Source organism: Cyrtonyx montezumae, unplaced genomic scaffold (genome assembly GCF_038088225.1).
Source record: "Cyrtonyx montezumae isolate F1298 unplaced genomic scaffold, pur_monq_1.0 scaffold_24, whole genome shotgun sequence".
Lineage (NCBI taxonomy): Eukaryota > Metazoa > Chordata > Aves > Galliformes > Odontophoridae > Cyrtonyx > Cyrtonyx montezumae.
In genome coordinates, this window is record NW_027071981.1 from 7,889,327 (window position 1) to 7,911,466 (window position 22,140).

Below are 22,140 nucleotides of genomic sequence, written 5' to 3' on the forward strand. Positions count from 1 at the left end.
GCAGCCATGACAGGAGTGATGTTTCACTCAGCCCTTGGCCATGCAGGGCACAGCGGGCGTTTCGTCGCTGGGCTGGGACAGTGAGATGGAGAGAAACTGAGCTGTCCTGAAGCTCCTTTGGAGGTACTTGTCAGGCTTGATCCCTGTACCTCAGACTCACAGCAGCCAGCAGAGACCAGCGGTACTGCTGGGGTACAGGATGTGGTCCCCAGTGCCCTTCATGGGGCTCCCTGAGCTCAGAGTCAAGGTAAGGGGGCACAGCGAGCAGGGGTGTCCAGCTGGGTCAGCCCAGAACCCCCTCGCACCTTTGGTGAGGGTGGTTCAGAGAGAGAGCACAACAAACATGGCTTTTCTTCTGTGGCAGTACGTATGCATACCAGAATTATCAGAAAGCTCTTATCTTGCTACTGTAGAACTCACAGATAAACTTTAGCAACGATAATAACAACAATAAAAAACAAAACAGGGCAAGGGGAAATGAAATAATCCACACATCTCAGTTTAATAGCCAGCCTCACCGTTACAGATTAATGAAAAACAAAGATATAGGGAAGATAAAGGGAAGATGTGCCTAGGGACTGAGATCAGCATTGTCATCACAGTAAATAAAGGGCTTTCTTACAGCTCTGTGGAAAAATCCCTGTGACGTGGATGTGTATAAATAAATAAAACTTTAGAAAGCAGAGCTCAGCGCAGATGAGATCTGGCCACGTCAATTAGTAAACCACTGTCTCATCCATGAAATCACTGCAGGTTTTGTGCTTGATCCCGTACGTGTTTAACCTTTCCCATGTAAACAGTCTTCCGAAGTTAATGGAGCTGTAGTAATTTGCGATGGCTGGGGATTAAGCCAGAGGGTTTAGGCATTCCTGCCGGCTCACATTGCAGCACGCTGTAGTAAGCAGGCTGTAGGACAGCTCGGAGATGTTCCTGCTCCGGCACAAACAGCCGTGGCCGTTGCACCACGTGGCTGGCAGCGCAGCCCTGGCACGAGTGCTGCTGTGTCCGCGGGCAGAGAAATCCAGCTCCAGCCCTGCAGAGGAGCGTGCAGGCATGTTGTACCACAGCAAGGCAAAGCTCCTTTCTTGCTTTCTCTCATTCTCACTGGGGACGTGCCAGTGCTTTCCAGAGGCCATTTCATTACTGTTATGCTGCTTACAAGCATCTTAATTTAAATCACATTATAGATGCACTGAGGCAAAATGATCTATCCACAGCCTAAATAACGAACCGGAGTGAAAACATCCTTGGGCTGTGAGAAGCTAGAACAAGCACTAATTGAAATAACGAACTTACAGAACATTATTTATAAAAAGGAGCCCGGTTGTCAGAGGCTGGAGCATGGGAATGTTTGTTCTCTCCGCAAAGAAAAATTAATTACGTAGCTTTATGTATTCCAGTTGCTTTGGTTGCTCATCTCCTGATGTGCCTAAGGACTCTTTGAAAGGCATTTATGGTTCCCAGCCACTGCTTCTGGATGATGTTTTCTAACCGAGCGCTTGTGCTCGCTGTTGCCTTGCAGGATCTTGCAGTGGGGGGTAATGAGCTTTATGCACCGTGCTCCTCAGCTTTAAAAGAAATGCAGACTTGCCCTGAGGTTCCGCAGTAGCAAATGTATTTCAGAAGATGCTGGGAGGAGGCCGGGGCTCACCAAGGCACCAGATACTTGGTGCAGGGTGCTGGGGTGGCTGCTGTGTCTGGGAGCGCAGGCAGAGCTCGGAGATAGCTGTAATCAAATGCACTCCTCTCTGCACGAGCTTGCTGTCCCCTTTGGCCATGGCTTTAATTTCTTCTGCTGCCAGAGAGATGCCATGAAGACACCAGGAAGGCTCTCATACACTGCTGGAAGATCCGTGGAATGACCACCAAGCCAGCATGGGGCCAGACATCCTCCAGCAAGCACCTCGACCCAGCTTAATACAGAAACATCCATCCCCTTGCATGTGGGCCAGAGGTTAAGCAGGTGAGCGTTTGTGGTATGAGTGCTTACTGTCTTTGCTGGGAACCCTGTGAGAAGTGCTGGAGGGGGAGCTTGGCAGTGCCATGCTGGAGGGAAGGCCACTTCCCAGGTGCTGTGCCACTGTTGCCTAATGGCTGTGGCTGGCACTTTCAGGACAGGAAGAGATGTCCCCATGGCCCTGCCCCTGCATTTCTGCTCCGTCTTCTCATGGCTGCCGTTGCTTTTCATCATGGAGAAACTCGCTTATTGTGTGCTCTGTTGCAAGACAGGAAGCGTGCCATTTATTACAAAAATGCACTGTATAATTTCCTGGTAGTGCTGTATTTGGTCAGGGCTGCCAGCTGGCTGGAAAGCAGAGAAAATATGGCAGAGAAATGACGTCATCAAACTGAAATGAGGACTGTTTCCTCTGGGGCTTTGCTTGCAATTGTGGCTTTGGGGTCTGTGCTATGATTGGTAATTTTCTCCTGAACCACATTTGCAAAACTTTGCTCCTCAAGGGTCCAGGATGCTTGCGAGCACCCAAAAGTGCCATTTATTCAATTATCTGGATTTATGTATTCTCCAGAACTGTCTCATGATGAAAGCTAGTGGCTGAGCGCTGCAATGTCAGCATGGCTGGCTGCTAAGTGAATTAAAATGCAAACTCCAAGTTACCTGTGCTCTCCAAGGAGGTAAGTGACACGGAAATGTCTTTGGATTAACACCTTGTAGCTCCGTGTTTGGCACTGTCCTCTGGCTGTGGAGCAGTACAGCGTTGTGGTGGTCTCCCCAGCAGCCCCAGGCATGCTCTGCTTGCTTCAGTAAAGTGAATAGCTACCTGCAAAATGCTCCAGGGCAGACTCTCCAGGCAGGCTCTCCTGACATTCTTTTGAACCTGTTTTCCTGCAAATTCTTGCATTTCAAGATCCGCTTTGCTGCCACTGAAAGCAAGGAGGAAGGACAAGGTGTTCAGGGTTTTGATCATAGGGAAAGCTTCCTCCAGGGCCCTGTCTCTGCTGAGGACAAGGGCACAAGTGGCTTTCCTCCTCTTTGCAGGTCACTTTCCAGCACCCACTAATCTCCAGACTTACCTCTTAATGGGAGGTTTTCCTTTGCAGCTTGTTTCCTCAGTTCTCAATTTGTTTTCTTTCCTGAGAATGCCCACACAAGGAGGAAGTTGCAGCCAGGACGGTTGGGGTGCAGGGGTTCCCTCAACCCCTCAATTTCTCGGGGTGGCAAAGCTTGTAGCTAGCAGCTGTAGCAGCTCGGCTTCTGTGTTTGCTGAAGAGCACTCTGAGCCCTGGGATATGACAGACTTGGTTCCACAGCAGTGAGTTACCATCTATTTTTCCAGATACAAACCACATGAGAAGTGCCATGTGCAGTCATCAGTGGCTGCTGCAAAGGACTCGGCGCTTCCCTGGCCGGGCTGTCTGAAAAAGGCACAGTCTGTACCCAGCACTGACTGAGTGCCTTTTTGTAAATATTTGGAATAAATGAATATTCAGAATAAACGAACCATTCGAATTCCCCAGAAGGGGAAGAAAACATTTCCACCACCAACGTGGAGCAAGCTGAGTCATCAGGTGGAGCTCCTCGGAGGCTCACATACCCACAGATGTTCAGTCAGTACATAAATGAGGAAGCCTACTCAGGAAGATGGTAAGTGATATTTTATTGATAGATAACAAAGTATATAAAGGACTGGTGTACGGAAATGAAAATCTCTCAAAATGCCCAGAGAAATACAACTCCAGGAATACATGGACCAAGAAAAAAAGAAAACTGTGTTGGAAGGAATCTTTTTGTAACCAGATTGCAAATGCAAGCCTCGCACACCGTGCAGTGCGTGACTTAAGGTGACGGCGCTGGCAGATAATCTGGGGAGCACCAGGTCATAAACAAGTGGCAACTTGGAGGGATTCCCAGAAAACAAGAAGTGATTGACTGAATCCAGCACAGGGCATTTAGCAATGCAAAAGGTGGCATCGAAGGAGGAATGAGATGAAGGCTGCGACAACACGTCCGCCATTCACACAGTAAGCAGCAGCACGTGTTGGGATGACATGCACCTCTGGAGGTGCACATCTGAAGTCAACATATATGATGCCAGAGCTACAGCCACAGCCCCATCCCACTCTTGTTTGCCCTGGGGTGAATCCACCCTGATTTTTGGGAGCCATCACCTATGTTAGTAGGTATCATAAAAACTTCTTTATATCCAGTCTAAGTCTCCTCTCATTTCGTTTGAACCCGTTTCCCCTTGTCCTATCACACAAGCCCTGATACATAGCCTGTCCCCTTTCTCCAGCCCCCCTTTAGATACTGACAGGCCGCTCTCAGGTCTCCCTGGAGCCTTCTCTTCTCCAGGCTGAACAACCCCAGCTCCCTCAGCCTGTCCTTGTAAGGTGTTCCATCCTTGGGATCATTGTTCTATCCCTCTTCTGGACGCACTCCAACAGGTCCATGCCCCTGCTGTACTGAGCCCTCCGCATCTGCACGCAGTGCTCCAGATGAGGTCTCACAGCGCAGAGCAGAGGGGCAGGATCACCCCCCTCATGCCACTGCCCACTGCTTTGGATGCAGCTCAGGATACAATTGGCTTTCTGGGCTGCGAGGGCACAGTGCTGGCTTGTGCCCAGCTGCCATCCAGCAGTATCCCCAGGTCCTTTTTGGAAGGGCTGTGCTCCATCCTTACATCCCCCAGCTTGGACTGATAGCAGGGGTTGCCGTGACCCAGCTGCAACACAACCTTGCACTTGGCTTTGTGTTTAGTACATTCAGTATATTTAGTAGGATCACTGATAGCATTACCTGCTTCCCAACAAAGAGCCAAGGGTATTCTGCTCCTTCACTCAAGGAAGCAAGGCAGAGCTGAATCCAAGGCCTCTTCTCCTCCACCACACTCAGCTGAGAGCAGGCACAGTGCTGCTCAAGGGGGAAATCTGTTCTCCTCGCTCAGTCTGAGAAAGCACAGCATCCTCTGCCTGCCCATGTCAAACCTTGTGAAGCAGAAATGATTTTGCTGCCCAGTGACTCCCACGTCCTTACCAAGGGCTGAGCAGCGTGGTCTCAAAAATATTAAGCTTTTTTTTCTAGTTTTTGCCTGGTGGTTTACAAAGATCCACCAAATAGAAAATGAGGAGGATTTGATTTTAACATCTCACCACTGCTAGGAAAGCATCCAATCATTTCTTCAACGATTTTGTTTTGCCTCAGCCTCCTCACCTCGCCTTGCTTTGCCTGGTTAGCCGTTTCACATATTTATTATTCTTTGTATGAAATAATACTTCCTGACATCTGTTCCCAGTTTGTTTCTCTTTAATTTCCATTTATAGCACATTTTCCTATCCTCTGCCCATGTTGAAATAAAACAATAAGTATGTTTGACATGGTGCAAGTTACTGAAAATCATGATCCTTCCCCGACCTTGACTTTTTTTTTTCTTTCTCTTTTTTTGCATGCACTAAAATGCGGAAAAACATTTAAATGAACATTGAGAGGTGGCAAGTGGAAAGCCAGAAGAACCACTCAGCATTTCACAGCCCTGATTACCAGGGGACTGGTGTGAGGACCAGGCTCAGCAGTCGCTGTCCTGTTCCACTCTAACAAATATCAGCTGCAGCCAAAGGGGGAAAGTGAAATCGGGCTGCGTGCTCCTTCCAGACAGAGGGGAGAACCAGGTGGCTGTGAGGGTCGGGTAGAAGCATGGGAAAGCAAATGTTAATTCCCACTGCAGTGATGCAAATTGGCTTGGGTGATGCCTTACCTCCTGACCAGGCAGATGGGAAAAGGTGCCCTTCCCTTGCTCTGAGAAGAGAGTGTGCTTCCAAGTGCAACCTGGCAACGCTACAAGCAGAAATTCATAGGGAGAGGCAGAGAGTACTTTAGTTACGGCATCTCTACCTTAGTACAAGCAGCCAGCATAATTTCAGCTTAGGAGAACGTTGTTTATGAGCCTAAGAAAGAATCAGTGTAGGCTCTAACCAAATGCATAAGCATGTCTTCCTGTTGGTGACAAATGCAGCACACCAGGGTCATGCCTCATCACTATTCGATGGACTACCAAGCAGTTCTCCTGTAGGAACCATCGTGCTCCTCCACGTCATCCTGCACTGGGAAGCCTGGCTCTCTGTGGCACGGGATAAGTGCTCACAAACTCACACGCTTGAGAACCATTTACTTAATCCTCAGCAGCACAGAGGCTTGTGATTAGGAAAGAGTGTGTTTGTAACCCTTCTCCCTCAACTCTCTGTGCTTCGTCTCCTGGGCTCCAAGCTCGAGGCAGGCAGAGTTTGCGCAGGTAGATTTGTCCTACATAGCCCATGGTTTGGAAGGATAAACACAAATCCCCCTAGTCTGTCTGTTCCTTCTGCTCATTTCTCCCCTGTCACAACTGGCCAATTTACCTTTGCTGTTCAGCCAGCACAGCGTTTACAGCATCTGTAAGAGTAAAAAACTGATGGGTGGGAAAAAAAAAGAGAAAAGCTACTCTAAACTCAAAGGGATGATTATGAAAAGCTTTATGCAAGCAACATCACTGCTGCCTAGGAGAACAGGGCTGGAGGAGGGGCTGGAGAGAGCTTTGCAGCTCAGTTTCACCATGCTTTGTTCTGAGTGTGTAGCACAGTTATAACTGATATGTAAAAATCACTACCTACTTCATGTGCAGGAACAGGCTCTCTGAATAAGGACCCAGGCCATTTGTTTTTTGAGTTATGATCTCTTTATTTTCTGTGAGTCAAGTGGTCTGAGTCAACGCAGTCATGCTCTCCTCTATTTCTGAGAGTTTCTTCAGCATGTGGCTCACCTTGGCCTCGTCGAACTCCAGGCAGAGATACTCAGATTCCTACAAAACAAAATTGCAAGAACAGGAGTTAAGGAAGATGAGAATTTTTCAGGCATACAAGAGGAGGAATAATGCATTCTGCTTTCCTGCTGATTTATATCCTGTATCTTTTTTTCTCCTGGTGAAGAAAAGGAGGTTTTTTCTACCTCCCAGAGGTTTGCAGCCAGTGTACCCAGCAAGAGCAGTGTGTGCTGGAGGCCAGCCTGCTGCTGCCTAAGATGACACACGTTGGCTGAGCTCCACTCGAGCATCCATTTAAACTCACAAGTTAAGCAGTAGCACTGATGCGCTATTCTCTGGTGTAGTTAAAGAGATATATGGGATCTTGTCAAAGGCACAGAAAAAAATATATAAATTCTAATCATTTGGTATTTGTTAGTAAATGCAAATGTGAAAAGGCCTCCCAAGGTGTCCAGGCCTTTGGTCTTATCCACTGGTATGCCTAAAGCCACTAAGTACTTCCTGTGGTGATTCTGCCAGAGAAAATGTTTGAGGCCACAGTGAATGTGACTGTGTAATGGTTTTGAGCACACAGGAGAATGTTACCAGGAAAGAAACGAGGTGACACAAGTCTCTGATCGAACGACGGCCATGCAAGGATTCCTGCCTGACATCAGCCACATGGGGAACTACTGCAGTTCAAAGGACAAATCCAAGCAGTGATTTTGTAGAGATAAAACTACACATTTACACCCATGTTCCATGCTTTAAGAAGGCACACCTGGCAAAATGAAAGCATTGGGCGCTGTAAACACCGCCTGTCCTCAAATACAACTGTATCTGCCCTGATGCTGCTACTCAGGCACGGGGAACTCCCTTCCCACAGCTATATTGGATGTGTTCATCTTCATGAAACGCATATTATTTTGTCTGCCAAGCAATCTGACAGACCAAGTGCAGAGAACAGATTATTAGTGTGAGAGTACTCCTGATTAGTAAAGGTTTCATGGGATTAACAAGAACTTCAATGCCACCTCATTCAGTGAGCATTCAGTGTAGTGTGTAACTGATGCACATCAGGCAGAATACACCAATGACTGTTAGGAAACACCCTGTCCGTGGCGAGCAGTTGTGCTCACGTACAGCGTGCTATTGGAAGCTATCACTCTAGGCCACTCTTTTTCTTAATTATTCATCTCTATAATATTACTCACTACAGTCCACCAACGTTTCATTAACTGTTTGGGATGATAACATTTGGGATCAATGACAACGCAGACAGCAATGGCCTTCACACTTTCTTTATCTCTGATAATGGTTGTTGTCACATACCTTAGTGCTACAGCCCATAGAAAATGCACAGAATGTCTCTGTAAAACATAATTACAGCTGGACAGCACACATTAAAAAATGTCTGGTGAGGAATTTGACAGCTTGCCCCTATATGGCAGTGGGCTTTCTTGTAGATCCCTGTCTGCTTTAGAGTTATGAAAAATACAGGTCACATCTGCCAGAAGATGATGTGTTTGCAAGCTTAGGAGATCGCATGAGAAAGCCAAATGAAACTCTAAAATGTCTCCCTGTATGTTCCTTGGTTAGGAAGCACTGGAAAAGTCCCGTCTCAAGCAATCAGACTGCTAACAACCGGAGGCTCTCGGAAGCATCATGCTGAAACCACATCACATTCCCACGCCGGAGTGAATCACTCTTACTGAAATGACCAGAACAGGGCAGGTCTTTTAGGAAGGACTGATGGCACCACGTGCAGCCCTGGGTCACAATCCTCAGCAGGATGAATCCCATGCCAGACTCATGCTGAAAACTCGGGCTTTCCGGTCACAGCTGCGTACCTCCAGTCATGTGAGCCCCTCTTTGTGAGCAGATTTCCCCAGGCAAGGTCTGCCCATGCAACCCTTAAGATCTGCATCAGCTGCTTTTACAGCTTAATCACAAGGTGAGTGCAGGCAGAACCAAACTCCCAGTTCTGGAGGAGGTGTTTTTTCATGAGCTTAAGGCACAAGTCAGCTTTTTTCCCCACTTAAGGTTGTGTCAGTTAAAAGAAGTAAATTGAGCAAAAGGACACGTGCATTACAGTAAGACTGTGCCTGTTGCCTTATGCAAGTGTAAGCATACTTGTTAAGCACACTTTTGCCTATAAGGCAGCTAAAACTCTGCTGTAAGTACGGAATGATAGCTGTGTAACTACCACACTGTCATGTGGACTAACCTGAAGTGTGAAGAAGGGGGCAGTAAATCAGGCTGCCCAGAGCTGAGTTTTAGATTCACATAACACTCAGTTAGTTTACATAGTCCACAGAGTTCTAAAAATAGGTGAAAAATTAAGAAAAAGAAGGTGGAGCTCTGAAACTCAAAACTCCACATCGCTCCCCTAAGCCGTCCTCCAGGAACAGGACAGATTTGGCATCTCTGCTGTTCCTCAGGAAGAAATAAGGCATCCTGTTTGATAATTTTGAGTGCTATAAAAATGTTCATCCCATGTGGATGCCCTGCAATTAAACAAAACCGAAATGCAACAAGTCATTCATTAAAAGCAAACCCAGAGGCCAACAAACAGGAATGCCGCCAGACTACCTAGCACTAAGCTGACTGCTTTCCTGAAGCCACCAAACACGCAGTGATGGCACTGTGAGCCCCTTCCCTGGATGGGAACTTGTGGAGGTCGATTTTTGTACCTGAAGTATGAAGCGGTGGTGCCTTGAAGCTCTGAAGCACAGTGCAACTGCCTGCAAGCCAGGCAAGTAATACCTCCTGTTTTATTCTGTTGGCCCACAGTGTCAGAGGCGGATGTTGGTGGTATGGCAGTGCTGGTCGAACCTTCCCATCAACCCCCATTATATTTTTATTTACGAAGGCTTTTTTCTTAATGTAAAGAACTGTGGGAGCCACATCTTCAGTACAATGGAAGGTCTTCAGATACGCAGTGAAAGTGATGAGTTTAGAAGTGTGGCCTTTTTTGGGAGGGGCTGAATCCCAACTATTCAGCGATTAGCGATAAAAATCAAAAGTAATTTATTTCTCAGTCAGATATATGAAAGACTGAATTGAAGAAATTCCTGACATAACATTTCCTACAGAAATCAATCTTGCCGGTTTTTAAAGACCTCTTAGTTCCTCAGGGCTCAGCAATAATTAACACGTTCTCTATGTCTACGTGGCACTTCTGAAGGATCTGCCAAGCAGATCTCCTACCTCCTCTGTTAACCAGGGAAGATACCATGCACATGTTGCATAAGGAATTAAGTAAATGCATCACTGGTAAATAAAGACTCTGAAGTCATGATGGTCAAACTTCTAAGCATTTTGTGTTAGCCTGGAGGGGAAGAACAGCAAAGAAAACATCCAAAACACTGAAATGCTCTGTGATGCATCAGGAGACAACTGCGACATGGTGGGGGTGGTGTAGTCGAAAAGAAAGTGTCCAGAAACAGGCAGTGAGGAAACCTAACCAACAAGCAGAAGGGTGGCACTGACCTGACAGCAGTAACAGCACCCAAACTCCACAGGTAAGGAAATTACAAAGCACTGCAGGTCTCTGAGTTCTGTTATAGGTATCACACAGTGTGCCCCAGCTGCGACAGCTCCCTGGCCCTGCCAGGAGATTTTGATTCACTGTACTGGAATTCTTCCGCTGATAAAATATCAGCCTCGACACTTAGAAAGGACCTGTTTAAAGATTGATGTGATAAAGAAATGCAAATCTCAGGGAAAGAAAAAAAAACAACCAACAAAACACAGCAGAAAATCAGTGAACATCAAAACAATTCCAAACAATCCTACGTCACCAGAAAGATAACAGAAAACAAATAAAATCCCAGCCCAACCTGAAATCAGAACTGGAAATGAGACACTTCATAAAATAGTGCAAGGAAGCTTTCTTTTTTAAAGACATGTTCTTAAATCATTTTGCCTGGCAGCTGTGGTACAGAATCCTCCCCTCACCACAGGCTAACTCCTGCCTAACGCTAGTGTCAGAGTTTCCTACTGCACTCTCAGATGGCAACAAACAATCCCTCGTAAACGAATCTCAACGAAGTCATCTCAGTTTTGTCCTTACTATTATTAACTGCTTCCAAACTCCTCTACTGAGAGGCCTCTCCTTGACACCCAGTGCACACAATGTAATTGTGACTCATCTTGGCACTGAGGGTCTGGATGCTTACAAGATATTGGGTTTAGTTGTTTCGGGTGCCATATTATCTCTCCCATGCAAGTATCTGTGGTACCTGCTATCCAAGTGTCCCACCAGAAGTGGTAGAAAAGGGAGCCAGAAATGACCTGCATAATTCAGGCTACAAAAATGTAAAAGATAATGCATGAGTTACTGTGACAGTGTTCTAGAAAGGACAAAGAAATGACCCAGAAAGAGGGGAAATGTTGGGTTTGAACTTATTTTGATTCTGTAAGAATCAAAGTGATAGCACACTGAACTGGGTGATTCATGCTACGAGGAAATATTGTCAGATGTTGATGAGAGTGATTTACTCCCACTGCTTAGATTCTCAGATTAGGAAAACCTGGAGTGTGGAAAAAAGACCAAACCAACCAAACCCGGGCTGCCATGAGCCAAGCTAGCACGATGAAACAGAAGTTGCATCACTATGCATCAACAGAGATCCCACTGCAAACTCTGGAAATTATTTTTAGATCATTAATGTAGGTAATTGCAGACAAACTGGAATGGATGGCAACCCACTGACTTTACAGAACCATGTCTGACAATACTATACTCATTATTTTTAATCAAGTTCAAAACTATTTTTGAAACAAAAGTATAACCTTCAAAAGCACTGTGGGAAAGTGTAATTCTTCTCCACGGTCCTGTATAAAATAATGCAGAAATATTTATTACTGTACCAACCTAATTCCTTTGTGTCATTTCGGTATTAGATGAACTAAGAATCTCTTCAGCTAGTGATTATTACATTATCAAAGAAAAAAAAAGTTTATCATATCATCCTGCAGATTCCTCTTTAATTCTTTTAATGTAACATCAAGCCTGTAATACCACGGATTAAATAGAAAGGATTGCAGCAATTGGAATAATCCCAGGCGCTAAGACCAGTTCTCTGATACTGCACAGCAAGTGTGATGTCACTGCTCTTATGTTAGCAACCCATGGAAATATTCCATTCAGGACTTTAAACCCTAAGTGAAAGACCACTATTTATGGACGCAGAGATGCATGTGGTTTCAGGGCGCTCACGCCTCTTGGAAGCACAGATTTCTTACCAGAAAGCATTAGGGGAAAAATATATATATTAGTGTAACTAATTAGAAGGAAGCTTACTCTGAAGGTCTTTCATATTTCATGTCATAAAGCTTAATACCTTTCTGCAAGGTGCATAGCTTCATATACAGCTGGTGATGCTACCCTGTACTTTACCTGTAAGCCTTCCAACTTCATCTCTCTTTTTTAAATCACTTTGATTTGTGCCTGCTTCCTTTCCTGAACCTCATGCAGTGCCCTCATCCCACTCCCAGGGCATCATCCTGCCACGTGCTCTTCCGACACGAACTCTTCCCAGGGCTCCTTATGCACACTTCCACCTAAAAACATGAAACCGCTGTGTATAAATACAGTCTGATGCAGTCAAACTGTGTCTCGCAGTTAATTATCCCACATTTGTGATTAGCAATCTCACATTTTGCCTCAGTGCTGAGGGAGCACTCAGTCACAAGCACAGATATTGCTCATTCATTATTGACTCAAAGGAGCTGAAACCCTCTGCTGTTTTGGAGAAAACACCACAAACATCTTTTCTGAAAGCACAACACAACAGTCTCGATGCACTGAAGTAATGTGAATGCTGAGCCAATTCATACAGCACCTTGCTGGGGAGGGAGAGGAAAGGTTATACAAGTCACTGCTCTGCTGGTGCTATCATAATTTGTACAAAAATAGATCTGTCCTTGTTGTCAACACAAAAATCTAATTCTCTTTTCCAGATGACTTCCTGAAATGTTATACCTGCAACTTTTTATTCAGGCACCTCTGATCCTTGCTTACCTGGTTCCTCAGTTAGCCTTTACAACACACTCATTTAAGTGAGAAAACGACCGCATAAAATGCCTTTCTAAGCATGCTGGGGTCATAGGTCATCACAGGAGGTAAAAAGGATGCAAACCCTTCAGCTGTCCCTCACTGACAAGTGTCACTTGTGTAAACGCATGGAACGTGCAGCTCTGCGGCCTCCTGCCTGCTCACAGTTCAGGTCTGTTGGCATGAGTAACTGACCATAAAACCACACATTTCATGGGGGATTCCCAGCAACTGCTCCACCTCTGTAGCCAACCAGTAAAGATGCAGAACCCACAATCCATCAGCTGTACTCCCAGTTTGGGATATCTCCTGCCTGAGCTCTTGGAAAATGTCAGCTTTTCTAACAGTGCTCCACGGCGTTTCAGCATGGCTCCAACAAGCCTTCAGTGTAAGCATGCAGTTGGTGAATTTTCCCACTTCTCCCAGAAAACAGGAGCATCTTCCTGGGAAAAGACTGTGAGAGACTCAGCTGGAGCCAGCTCCACCCCTCAGTGAGGGGCTCTGCGGACAGAAACGAGGCAGGAGGCAGCAGGAGGCTGTCTTCTACCTGCACCCTGTGCGTGGGGAGCCCCTGCACCTTGATAACCCATCAGCGTGGGAACGCTGAATTCAGGGGCACTCTGGAATGCGCCCAGTTCGGGTCCAGTTCTCTGGGAGCTGAGCTGAATAAAATGCCCACCAAGAATGCACAAACAAGATTTTGAGGGGCTCCTGAGATGTCTGTGACATCTTTTTTGTGAGGGTACACCTCCCTGACCTTACTGTAAGACTTACCTTAATATTTTCCTTTCCTCTGAAAACACAGTGGCACAATACCTCCTATATGGAAAGATATTCAAGGAGAAACCCTCAGAACACCATTCACCTTGAGTACTGATCCTGGAAACAAACCAATGTGGGGAAGGACTACAGCCTGGCACAGGAAGTACTGACCTTGTAAGCTGGTCAAAGCTGAAGGCCCCTGACACAGGGCTGGGTAACCCTAGCTATAGGCACTGCCATCACTATTGCCTTCGCAAGACAGAAATGGAGTCATGGTGAGAGAACAGAAAGCACTACGCTCTAATGCCTGGTGCAGAGATGAGGACACTAAACCTAACTACCAACATTATTTTGACGTAAAGCACGTCGCTACTGTTCTCTGGCTTTGCCAAATCAAAGCATCTCTGAAAGCAGAGCTGAGCTCAAAGTTCTTTCAGGCCCTGCAACAATAAGCGTGGGATGGTTTACCTTCAGCAGGGCGTTCTTCTCCTGCAGCTTGACTGGCTTGAGATAAATATGAGCAACAGCACACAATTACCACACCTCCTGAGTCCACTGACACTTCCTTGATAACATTGATATACAGCCCTGGGAGGGTCTCCAGCCCAGATATTATGCAGAAGAAATGGCAAAGAGTCAAAATCACCTGTTAAGAACTACATTTGTCTTCCAACTGTTCTTTACACATTCCCATTTCTATTAGTCAAGCTTAAAAAGCATCTACAGAGCATTCATGGAAAGTCTGTGGTCACGTCTGTAAGTCCCTGGTCTAACCCCCATTTAGGAGATGGTACACAGAAGCTTTACGTGGAATCACATTCACTCTTTAACAAACATGGTTGCTAGTCCCCAGTCATCTGAAAAGTGTTAGACTGGAAACTCCTGTAGTCTGACATTTTTCCTTCCTTCGAAAAGAGCTTTCAGGGATCCTATGCAATTCCAGTGCCTGTCATAAGATGAAATCTTAAAGGAAAACATAATGAATTTTATGTTTAACACTGGTATTCACCTTTCTCCATCTGAATGCCCTAGAGCATGCTTATAGGTACCAGGCAGGGCTAAGAGGTTTTAAAAGGAAAACCAATATAGCAACATCCATAAGTTGCACCAAATTGTATAGAGAAGCGTTGGAGACGGCACTAAAAATAAAGCCTTATTAAATTCCTTTTGTACCACTGTGACACTTGAATCAATACACGTATTTAAAAGCTACAGAAATACGCTGTTTCTGGCAGAGCATCAGCTTCTCGTCTTACTTCCCAAAGCCATTTCCCTGCAGCTCATCCCTGCAGCCCCACCTGGGAGCCCTCCCAGTGCCACTGCTCACAAGGGTACCAAAGAACAGAGAGCTCCATCGCTGTGCGTGTGAGCTCTGCTGTGTCAGCTCTCCTCTAACAGCACAGCTCTGTGGCACCACTGCAAAGTTACATACTTCCCTTGGAAAGCGTGTTGTAGGGGACCTTCAGGGGTCAACATCCTCACTTAGGATCACTGTGCTGATCTATATCCTTTTTCTGTCTGTACTTGTTTTCTTGCACAGTATTTTTGATATCGTTTTGTTTTGAACCTAATCATAACACTGGAATATCCATCTACACCTTTCTTTGTGTGCATTTACACCCCAAGTGTGTCTTCACGTTTTTTGTCATCTCACTTAATTGCAACTGAAGAGTGCTGGTCTCAGAAAAAGGGAGCCTGACTTGAAGGAGCTTCCACTCTGACCCTAAATTCAGCTTCCCCAGCTCTCAGAGCTGGAACTGATATTCATTGCATTTTCACATCTTTATTATCCAACACGTGAGTGGTTCAGCATCACAACACTTACCTCTTCAGAATCAAATTCCAACCACTTTGCACTATTGTTTACTGTTTGCTTAAGCACATCAGAAAGTACTGCATTGTAACATCAAACCCTCAGAGCCACCAGGACCTGCTGTTACAGGGCATCACCAAGACTGGAGTTTCCCAACTGTTCATTTAGCTAATTCTTAATCACATCAGGAAATTTCTGCACTTTTAAGTCGACTGTTCATTAAGTGTTAAATTAGTGTCAGCCCTGCTCCTCAGTTACTGCAATATTCCTCAGCAGGAAAACAGGACTGAGCAGTTACTTTCATATCTTTACTGAGGAGTAATTTTCATATCAAATGCATAACCTGCATTTAGAAATACCTCTGTTACCCAAGAATAGTCAGAAGCTGAGTAAAGGAGAGAACCTTTAAGAGGACCCTGGTGCATTCTGGCTGAGAGCACGACCAGCCTGCATAGTTACGAGGCTGGTAGCATCCCCCAAACCAGATCTCTCCTGCGCCCTCACAGCTCTTTAATGTTTTAGTGTTTTTCATGAAGAAAGTTATTTATTCCCAGGGCCTGTTTACTCACATCCATCCCTGCTGTGCTTATAGCAACACAGCGATGCCAGGCATTAATTTCCTCTTGGGCTCATGACTACCTAGAGGGGAAGAACACGAAGGCTGGCGCAGCAGACGCTGGTGCACGCAGCATCACAGCCTGACAGAAACACAGAGCCTCTGCCACAGCACACCGTGAGTCACACAGACCCAGAATGACACACAAATGGGCCACTGAATGGAGAGTGAACCGTCACTCTAATTAGGACAGAAGGGCTCGTCTGAAAGCTCAGAAACAGCATACTGTTGGCCTGAAAATAGGCCTGCACTTCAGCATGCGCTCAGCTGGGTTTTCTGTGATCCTTCCTAAAGCATATATCACAATAATATACTTAGGCTTCTTTGTTCATTTGGTTTTGGTGCTTTCATCTACACTTTTTCCAATGATCTGAAAATAGATTTTATGGGGACAAGAGGGACTACTCAAGAGTTCTGCTGCCACTGCAAACAGGAATACTCAGTGGGACCAAAATAATGACACTTGCTTCTTTTTAATAATTTGAATGTATGAACTTACAAGGAAAAAATAAGCCAAAGTGGAAAAAGAGTGGCTTTATTTCATTTTTTATAACCACTCCGTTTTGTTCATGATTACTTTGGGAATGCAAAGTGCTCTCTCCTAATTCAGCAGGAGAAGCCTCCCACAAGAAGCAGGGGAGCCCATATTAGCTGGGACAGACCTCACACTCAGATTTATCACTGTAACAGCAGCTCCTGCTGAGCACGGCACAAAGCCCACTGAAGATAGTGGGAATCAGCGCTGCTTCGGCGACGTTTGGTTCAAATGCACTGAAATAGTGGCATCTTGTGCAGGGAAGGCAATACTGGGAGAACAGAGCTGAAAAAATGCAGAAGCTACAGACTTGCCCTTTGCTTTCCTTTCTTTTAAACACAGAGTATGTGCTTGCTAATATTTGCTGTGTAACACGTAACTCCTCTTTTCTTTCCCTGTGTGAGAGGAAAAGCAAAGGCTCGCAATGAAAGCTGAAGCTGCAGCTCCAGCCCTGCCGAGCTCAGCGTGGGAGGACACTTGTGCCTGCACAGAATCCCACTGAAGTCAAGCAGCCCAAGGCTCTGCCCACACAGCTCCCTTTGCTCACCTAATATTACAACTCTGCTTTATTGATGCTGCAATTTGCACATTCATCTCTAGGAAGAGACGCAAGCAGGGCTAAAACATGAAACCTGCATTACAGCCAAAGCACCGCACACTGCTGCCTCCTTAGGAAGTCTCTCTCATCAGGACAGCTCAGGACATTGGTTCCCAACGCATTCACAAAACCAGCCCTGTCACAAAGACTGTTCTGATGCCCAGCACCTCACAGCCTTCTTGACAGGCATTACGTTGAACCATCTTTTTTTAGAAAGAGAAAAGATTCAGAGGAAAGTTATCTAATTTTGGTTGACCTCTCTTTCTCAACTCAAGGACAAGTGCTGCAGAAGTAGAAATCATTTCCATAACTGAATTGCAGAGCAGCCATTGAACAATTAATGTGTGAACTGCTCAGCATATGGAAAATGAATGTAAAAATAAGCATGTGGGAACTGGAGATACTCCCGCACAAAGAAAGGCTACAGCCCCTCCATGCCAGATATTTAACTGGCTATTTCTTTCTTTTCTCCTTGAGAACAAGAGAAGGAGAGGGCTACATGATAGAAAAGAACATAACCAGTTCTCCAGAAGAAAACAGAAATGATAGGAATGACTCACTGAGTTTTCTGTGCCTTTGATGCAGAGCAGAATTCTCTTTTTTTTTTATCCACAGCAGCAATCTCACTTTTCAGTCAGCACTCGTGGTTTGGACATCAGCACGCAGCTGAGGGCCCCGTGACAAACACATTTCTCACTGGCACCAGTAACATCGTGGCCTTGCTCTCCTGCATCACCAGAACCTCAATTTGTAACCAGGTCATCGCTCTTGCTTTAGGGCTGCAAGGAAAAGGATGCACCCCACATCCCCCGCATTTCTGTGAGAGCTCTAATACAAAATCGAAAGTCACTCCCTCTGTAAGAAAACAGGAAGAAGAGGAGGATGTGCAATGCTGAGCACTGGTGCCTGTTTTTAGGCAGCTGTGCTGAAGTGGATCTATGAAACCATTTCTGAGTGGGCCAGTGTCCTCAAATGTGGTTCTTCTCCCAAACTTGCAAACCTATAGGTTTGTGCTGACTGCTGGTCTGCCTGCTATACTCTTCACCAAAAGATATGGACAGAAACAAATTTTGCAGATCATCAGTGCGCAGTAGTAACAGAAATACTTGTTTATGGTTCGAATGACTTTCTTTTTTTATTTCCTTTCCATCTTCTGTGAACTTTCACAGCTCAAATGTTAGAGAGGCTTACAAGATTCAAATGAGTCCTTCTCAGCAGCACTGCTGCCTCCTGTCTGGAAATTTAAGAATTTATCTTGGCTAATATTAATTACAAGGCTGGGTTCAGCCCATGTTAGCTGTTGTTTGCATGTACCACAAAATCCACAGTGATTAAGTTGCACAAGCCTGCCAAGCCATGTGAGGGCAGAATGCAGGACTGTGCAGCAGCAGCACTGCAGATGAAGGGAGTCCTGCACTGGCAGGACTGCACGGCAATGCTGGAATGAGCTTGCCTGCATTATGCAGTGTTTCACTTTCTAGGAGGACTAAATTTGCTCATAAATTTAAAACCAAGTTTGAAAAATAGCTAAAAGAAAGAGCTCCAAGAAAGAACATTGATGGTGGCACGCTGGGCTGCACTGCATTAATTCTCATCTACTGGAGAGCTGGTAATGTGCCACTGCCCACTACAGAAACACACCTTAATTTCCTTGGATAAAAGGATTACTCTGTGATGAAGTATGCCGGGAAGCAGCTTTACATTTGGAACTGCCTTCATCCCCACAGGCCCAATTAGCAGGTTTTGAAACAAGTCGTGAACATGGAAAGAAAGTTTTCCTACAGTGGTATTTTCTAAAATATCAGCGTGGCTTATGAATAGGGTGCACCTGCAAGAATGAGCTGCTAAAATAACCAGGAGGCAAAGATGGTATTTTTCTCTTCTCCAATTTATTCTCGAGTTAACTGTGTTCTGGATCAGAACTCAGCCTTCCCACTCAACGGGGCTGGGGCTACTTTTGTCAATATTGGTTTTAGCACACCGATAAATTTTGAACAATAAAACAGTGGCAGACAACTTTAGACTTGCCTTGTTCTTCTGCAGCCCCACTGGATTTGTGACGATCCTGTCACACGTATTGCAAAAGATGGATGGAGGAGCAGACAACCATTCAGCAGTGTTCTTTGATTTTCTCTTGGGCAGGTATGCTGATAGGGTTATCCTGGTATACAGAAAGTACTGCCTCAGTGGAACTGAGACAACTCTGACTCAGCAACTTTGGATCAAGCTTAGAAAATGACAACACCCTGAGCAAACACAAGGTTCAGAGAGAGGTGAACTCTTTAGGAGGAGGAATAGCAAAATGTCTGCAGAAGACAGCAAAATGCTGCCTGACCTCTCTTGTCCCAGCACGGAGCACTTCACTGACCTGAGGCTGCTGCATCCTGGGCTTTCATAGACTGCACTGCATCATTAGGCAGTCTTCTGCAACTTGTTGGCAGTACTGACCTTACAATAGACCTGGATGCTGAAATCAGACAAGTTGAAGGGATGCCTGCAATGGTGACAGTGACCTCTGCTTATCCTTCATTTCATCAAGGCACATTAGTCACCAAACTACTTGCACAACATTGTGTTATGCCCTGAATATGTTCTCCCTTGCCATGTCTCACTGATTCCTCTGCATTTAGATGTCTAGTCTGTATGTCAGGGTGTCTCAGGAGCAAAAAGACTGAGCAATGTGTCTGTGTGTGCATACTCACTTTGTCTACATATGTCTTTGTACATTTGTTCATATGAGCACTGAGTTCTGTTCAGCTCAATGTGGCAGGGCATCAAACACTAGGGAGATCTTTCCTTGCCTTCAATTCCAAGTTTCCATCACGTCAATGCTATCTGCAAGAAAAACTCCAGATCACCAATGCTCCACCCACAAAACAACCTCCAAGCCTCATCCAAACCATGCCAAAGCTCTCAGCCTTCAAGAGGACGGAGCTGAAGAATGCCCTGAAATCAGGACATGAATGGAGAGCTTTCTGAAATAAAAACATCACCTTGTAATCTGGGCCTCGGAGAGCCTGACAGCCTCGATATGATTTGCAGTCCATGTGGACAGAGGGGAAATAAAGACGATTGTATTTAGGGCCAGGAGAAGAATGGGTTTAAATAGCACGCAAGTGCTGCAGCATGTAGAGCACCTTCACCTCTGCTCAAATTACAGTGGCAGGAAACAAGCCCACGAAGGGACAAGAAGCTAAGGCCTGGCTATCATTTTCCTATTTTAATCACAACATCAACACATCAATAGACTCAGGAGCTCCAAAAGGACACACATGGAGTACACAGAAAGGAGAACATGTTTCAGTAGAGCACAAGCCCCATGGCACCTAGGGATGCAGAATTTAGAAGTTAAGGGCTTGTATGTCACAGAATCACAGAATGGCTTGGGTTGAAAGGGAAACTTAAAGCCCATCCAGATCCAGCCCCTGCTGTGGGGGCTCCCTCTGCACTGGTCCCTCCAGTGCAACTCCTTTTTTTATCACTTGATTTTGTATGCCTGGGACTGTGTTTCTCAAAATGGCTATTAATAGGAAATTCTGAGCAAATGCAACATCTCCACTTATTCCTACAGTAAGTGGTATATACTTTGTGAGCAAAATGATGTGGACTTTTAAAAATTGGGGGGAAGCATATTTTTAACTGTCACTAAACTTATGGTGAGCCATTGATGATCTGAGTGCCTGAGGACTGCACTGAAGTTATCATCACTTATTATTCAAGAAAACAATCAGTCAAAGTTAAAAATGAAGCCCCAGAGCATCCAGGAACTGGATACTATTCTTTGAATCATTCATGAACAAGATAAGGACAATAAAGGCTGTCTAGACCATCGCTCACCCTTTGTAAGAGGTATAACAACTGGAGACATTTTCATCAGGACAGGACAAAAAAAATGTAGGTCCCTTTCAGAAGCTGTTGCCACACAGGATGAAGGGAAGGAAACTGAAAAACAATTCTTATTTACTGGCCTGACTGAGTTAAACCTCAAGCTACAGACTTTTTTTTTGTTTTTCCAAAGAAGAGACTCTGGTAGCTAAAAATAATAGCTTGAGAGGAATACTTTCTTGGAAAAACAAGGGAATAAGTTCTAATTAGAAAAGATCTAGTGTTTAAAACCAGGCTAAGACTTCTTCCAGAGAAAACACTTTGAAAACAGTGTATTACCAGAAACAGAACTAAGGTCATTTCTTGTCATTAAATAACAAAACATGATAGTTTTCTCCATTTATAACCCTTTTACCTGACTGCAACAAAGAGCCAGGATTTGACGTTCTGGTCTCCACAGCCTCACCCACTGCAACATGACTGCTGCTGGAGCAAAAGGACACCGGTACCTGGGTCTTCAGTGCCTGCTCCTGCTCTGTCTGAAGTCCTTCTGTCTCAGAACAGCTTTAACCACAGTGACACATGATGCACTCTGCTCAATGAGATTTGTTGCCATTAGTTAAATGGCCAGAAAAGCAGCTTTAATGTATACATTTGGAGCTTCATTTACATCACTGCCCTCTTATTCCCTCGCTGATCAGAGAGACATTCTGCTGTACAGACATTACCACCAACAGAAACACACACCAACAGCTGACAACCCAGAGCCAGCAAGAAGTATAGGCACTCATGCAGGTCTGAGTTTACTTATGAAAAGTTTTGTGTCTTGCCTCCAAGGAGGGTTAGGCAATCTACTCTGTGCAGCCTGTGGGATACTCTTCCCTAAATGTTGGGAAGGTACGTGTAAAGACCACCTAGTCCAAACCCCTGCAATGAACAGGGGCACTTACAGCGCTCAGACCCCCTCCAGCCTGATCTTGAATGTCTCCAGGGACAGGACATCCACCAACCCTCTGGGCAACCTGTGCCTCACCACCCTTAGTGTAATTTTTTTTCCTTATATCCAGTCTGAATCTCCCCTCTTCTTGTTTGAAACCATTTCCCCTTGTCCTGTCACAATAGACTCTGCCGAAGAGTCAGTCCCCTTCCTTCTTACTGCTTAGACTGAGCCAGCTTAAGCTGAGCCTTGAGCTCAGCCT

At 45.4% G+C, this 22,140-nt stretch overlaps 1 protein-coding gene across 3 annotated transcripts in view; it reads right to left on the reverse strand.

Moving 5' to 3' along the window:
- Positions 1-6,647: 6,647 nt before the first annotated feature.
- The window catches only part of COMMD1 (copper metabolism domain containing 1), a 57,664-nt gene continuing 42,171 nt past the window's right edge, over positions 6,648-22,140 (reverse strand). For all 3 annotated transcript variants that reach the window (XM_065739389.1, XM_065739391.1, XM_065739390.1), the window contains exon 3: positions 6,648-6,791. In XM_065739389.1, the coding sequence (XP_065595461.1) occupies positions 6,684-6,791 (108 nt within the window). In that variant the 3' untranslated portion in view covers positions 6,648-6,683. The remainder of the gene's footprint in view (positions 6,792-22,140) is intronic.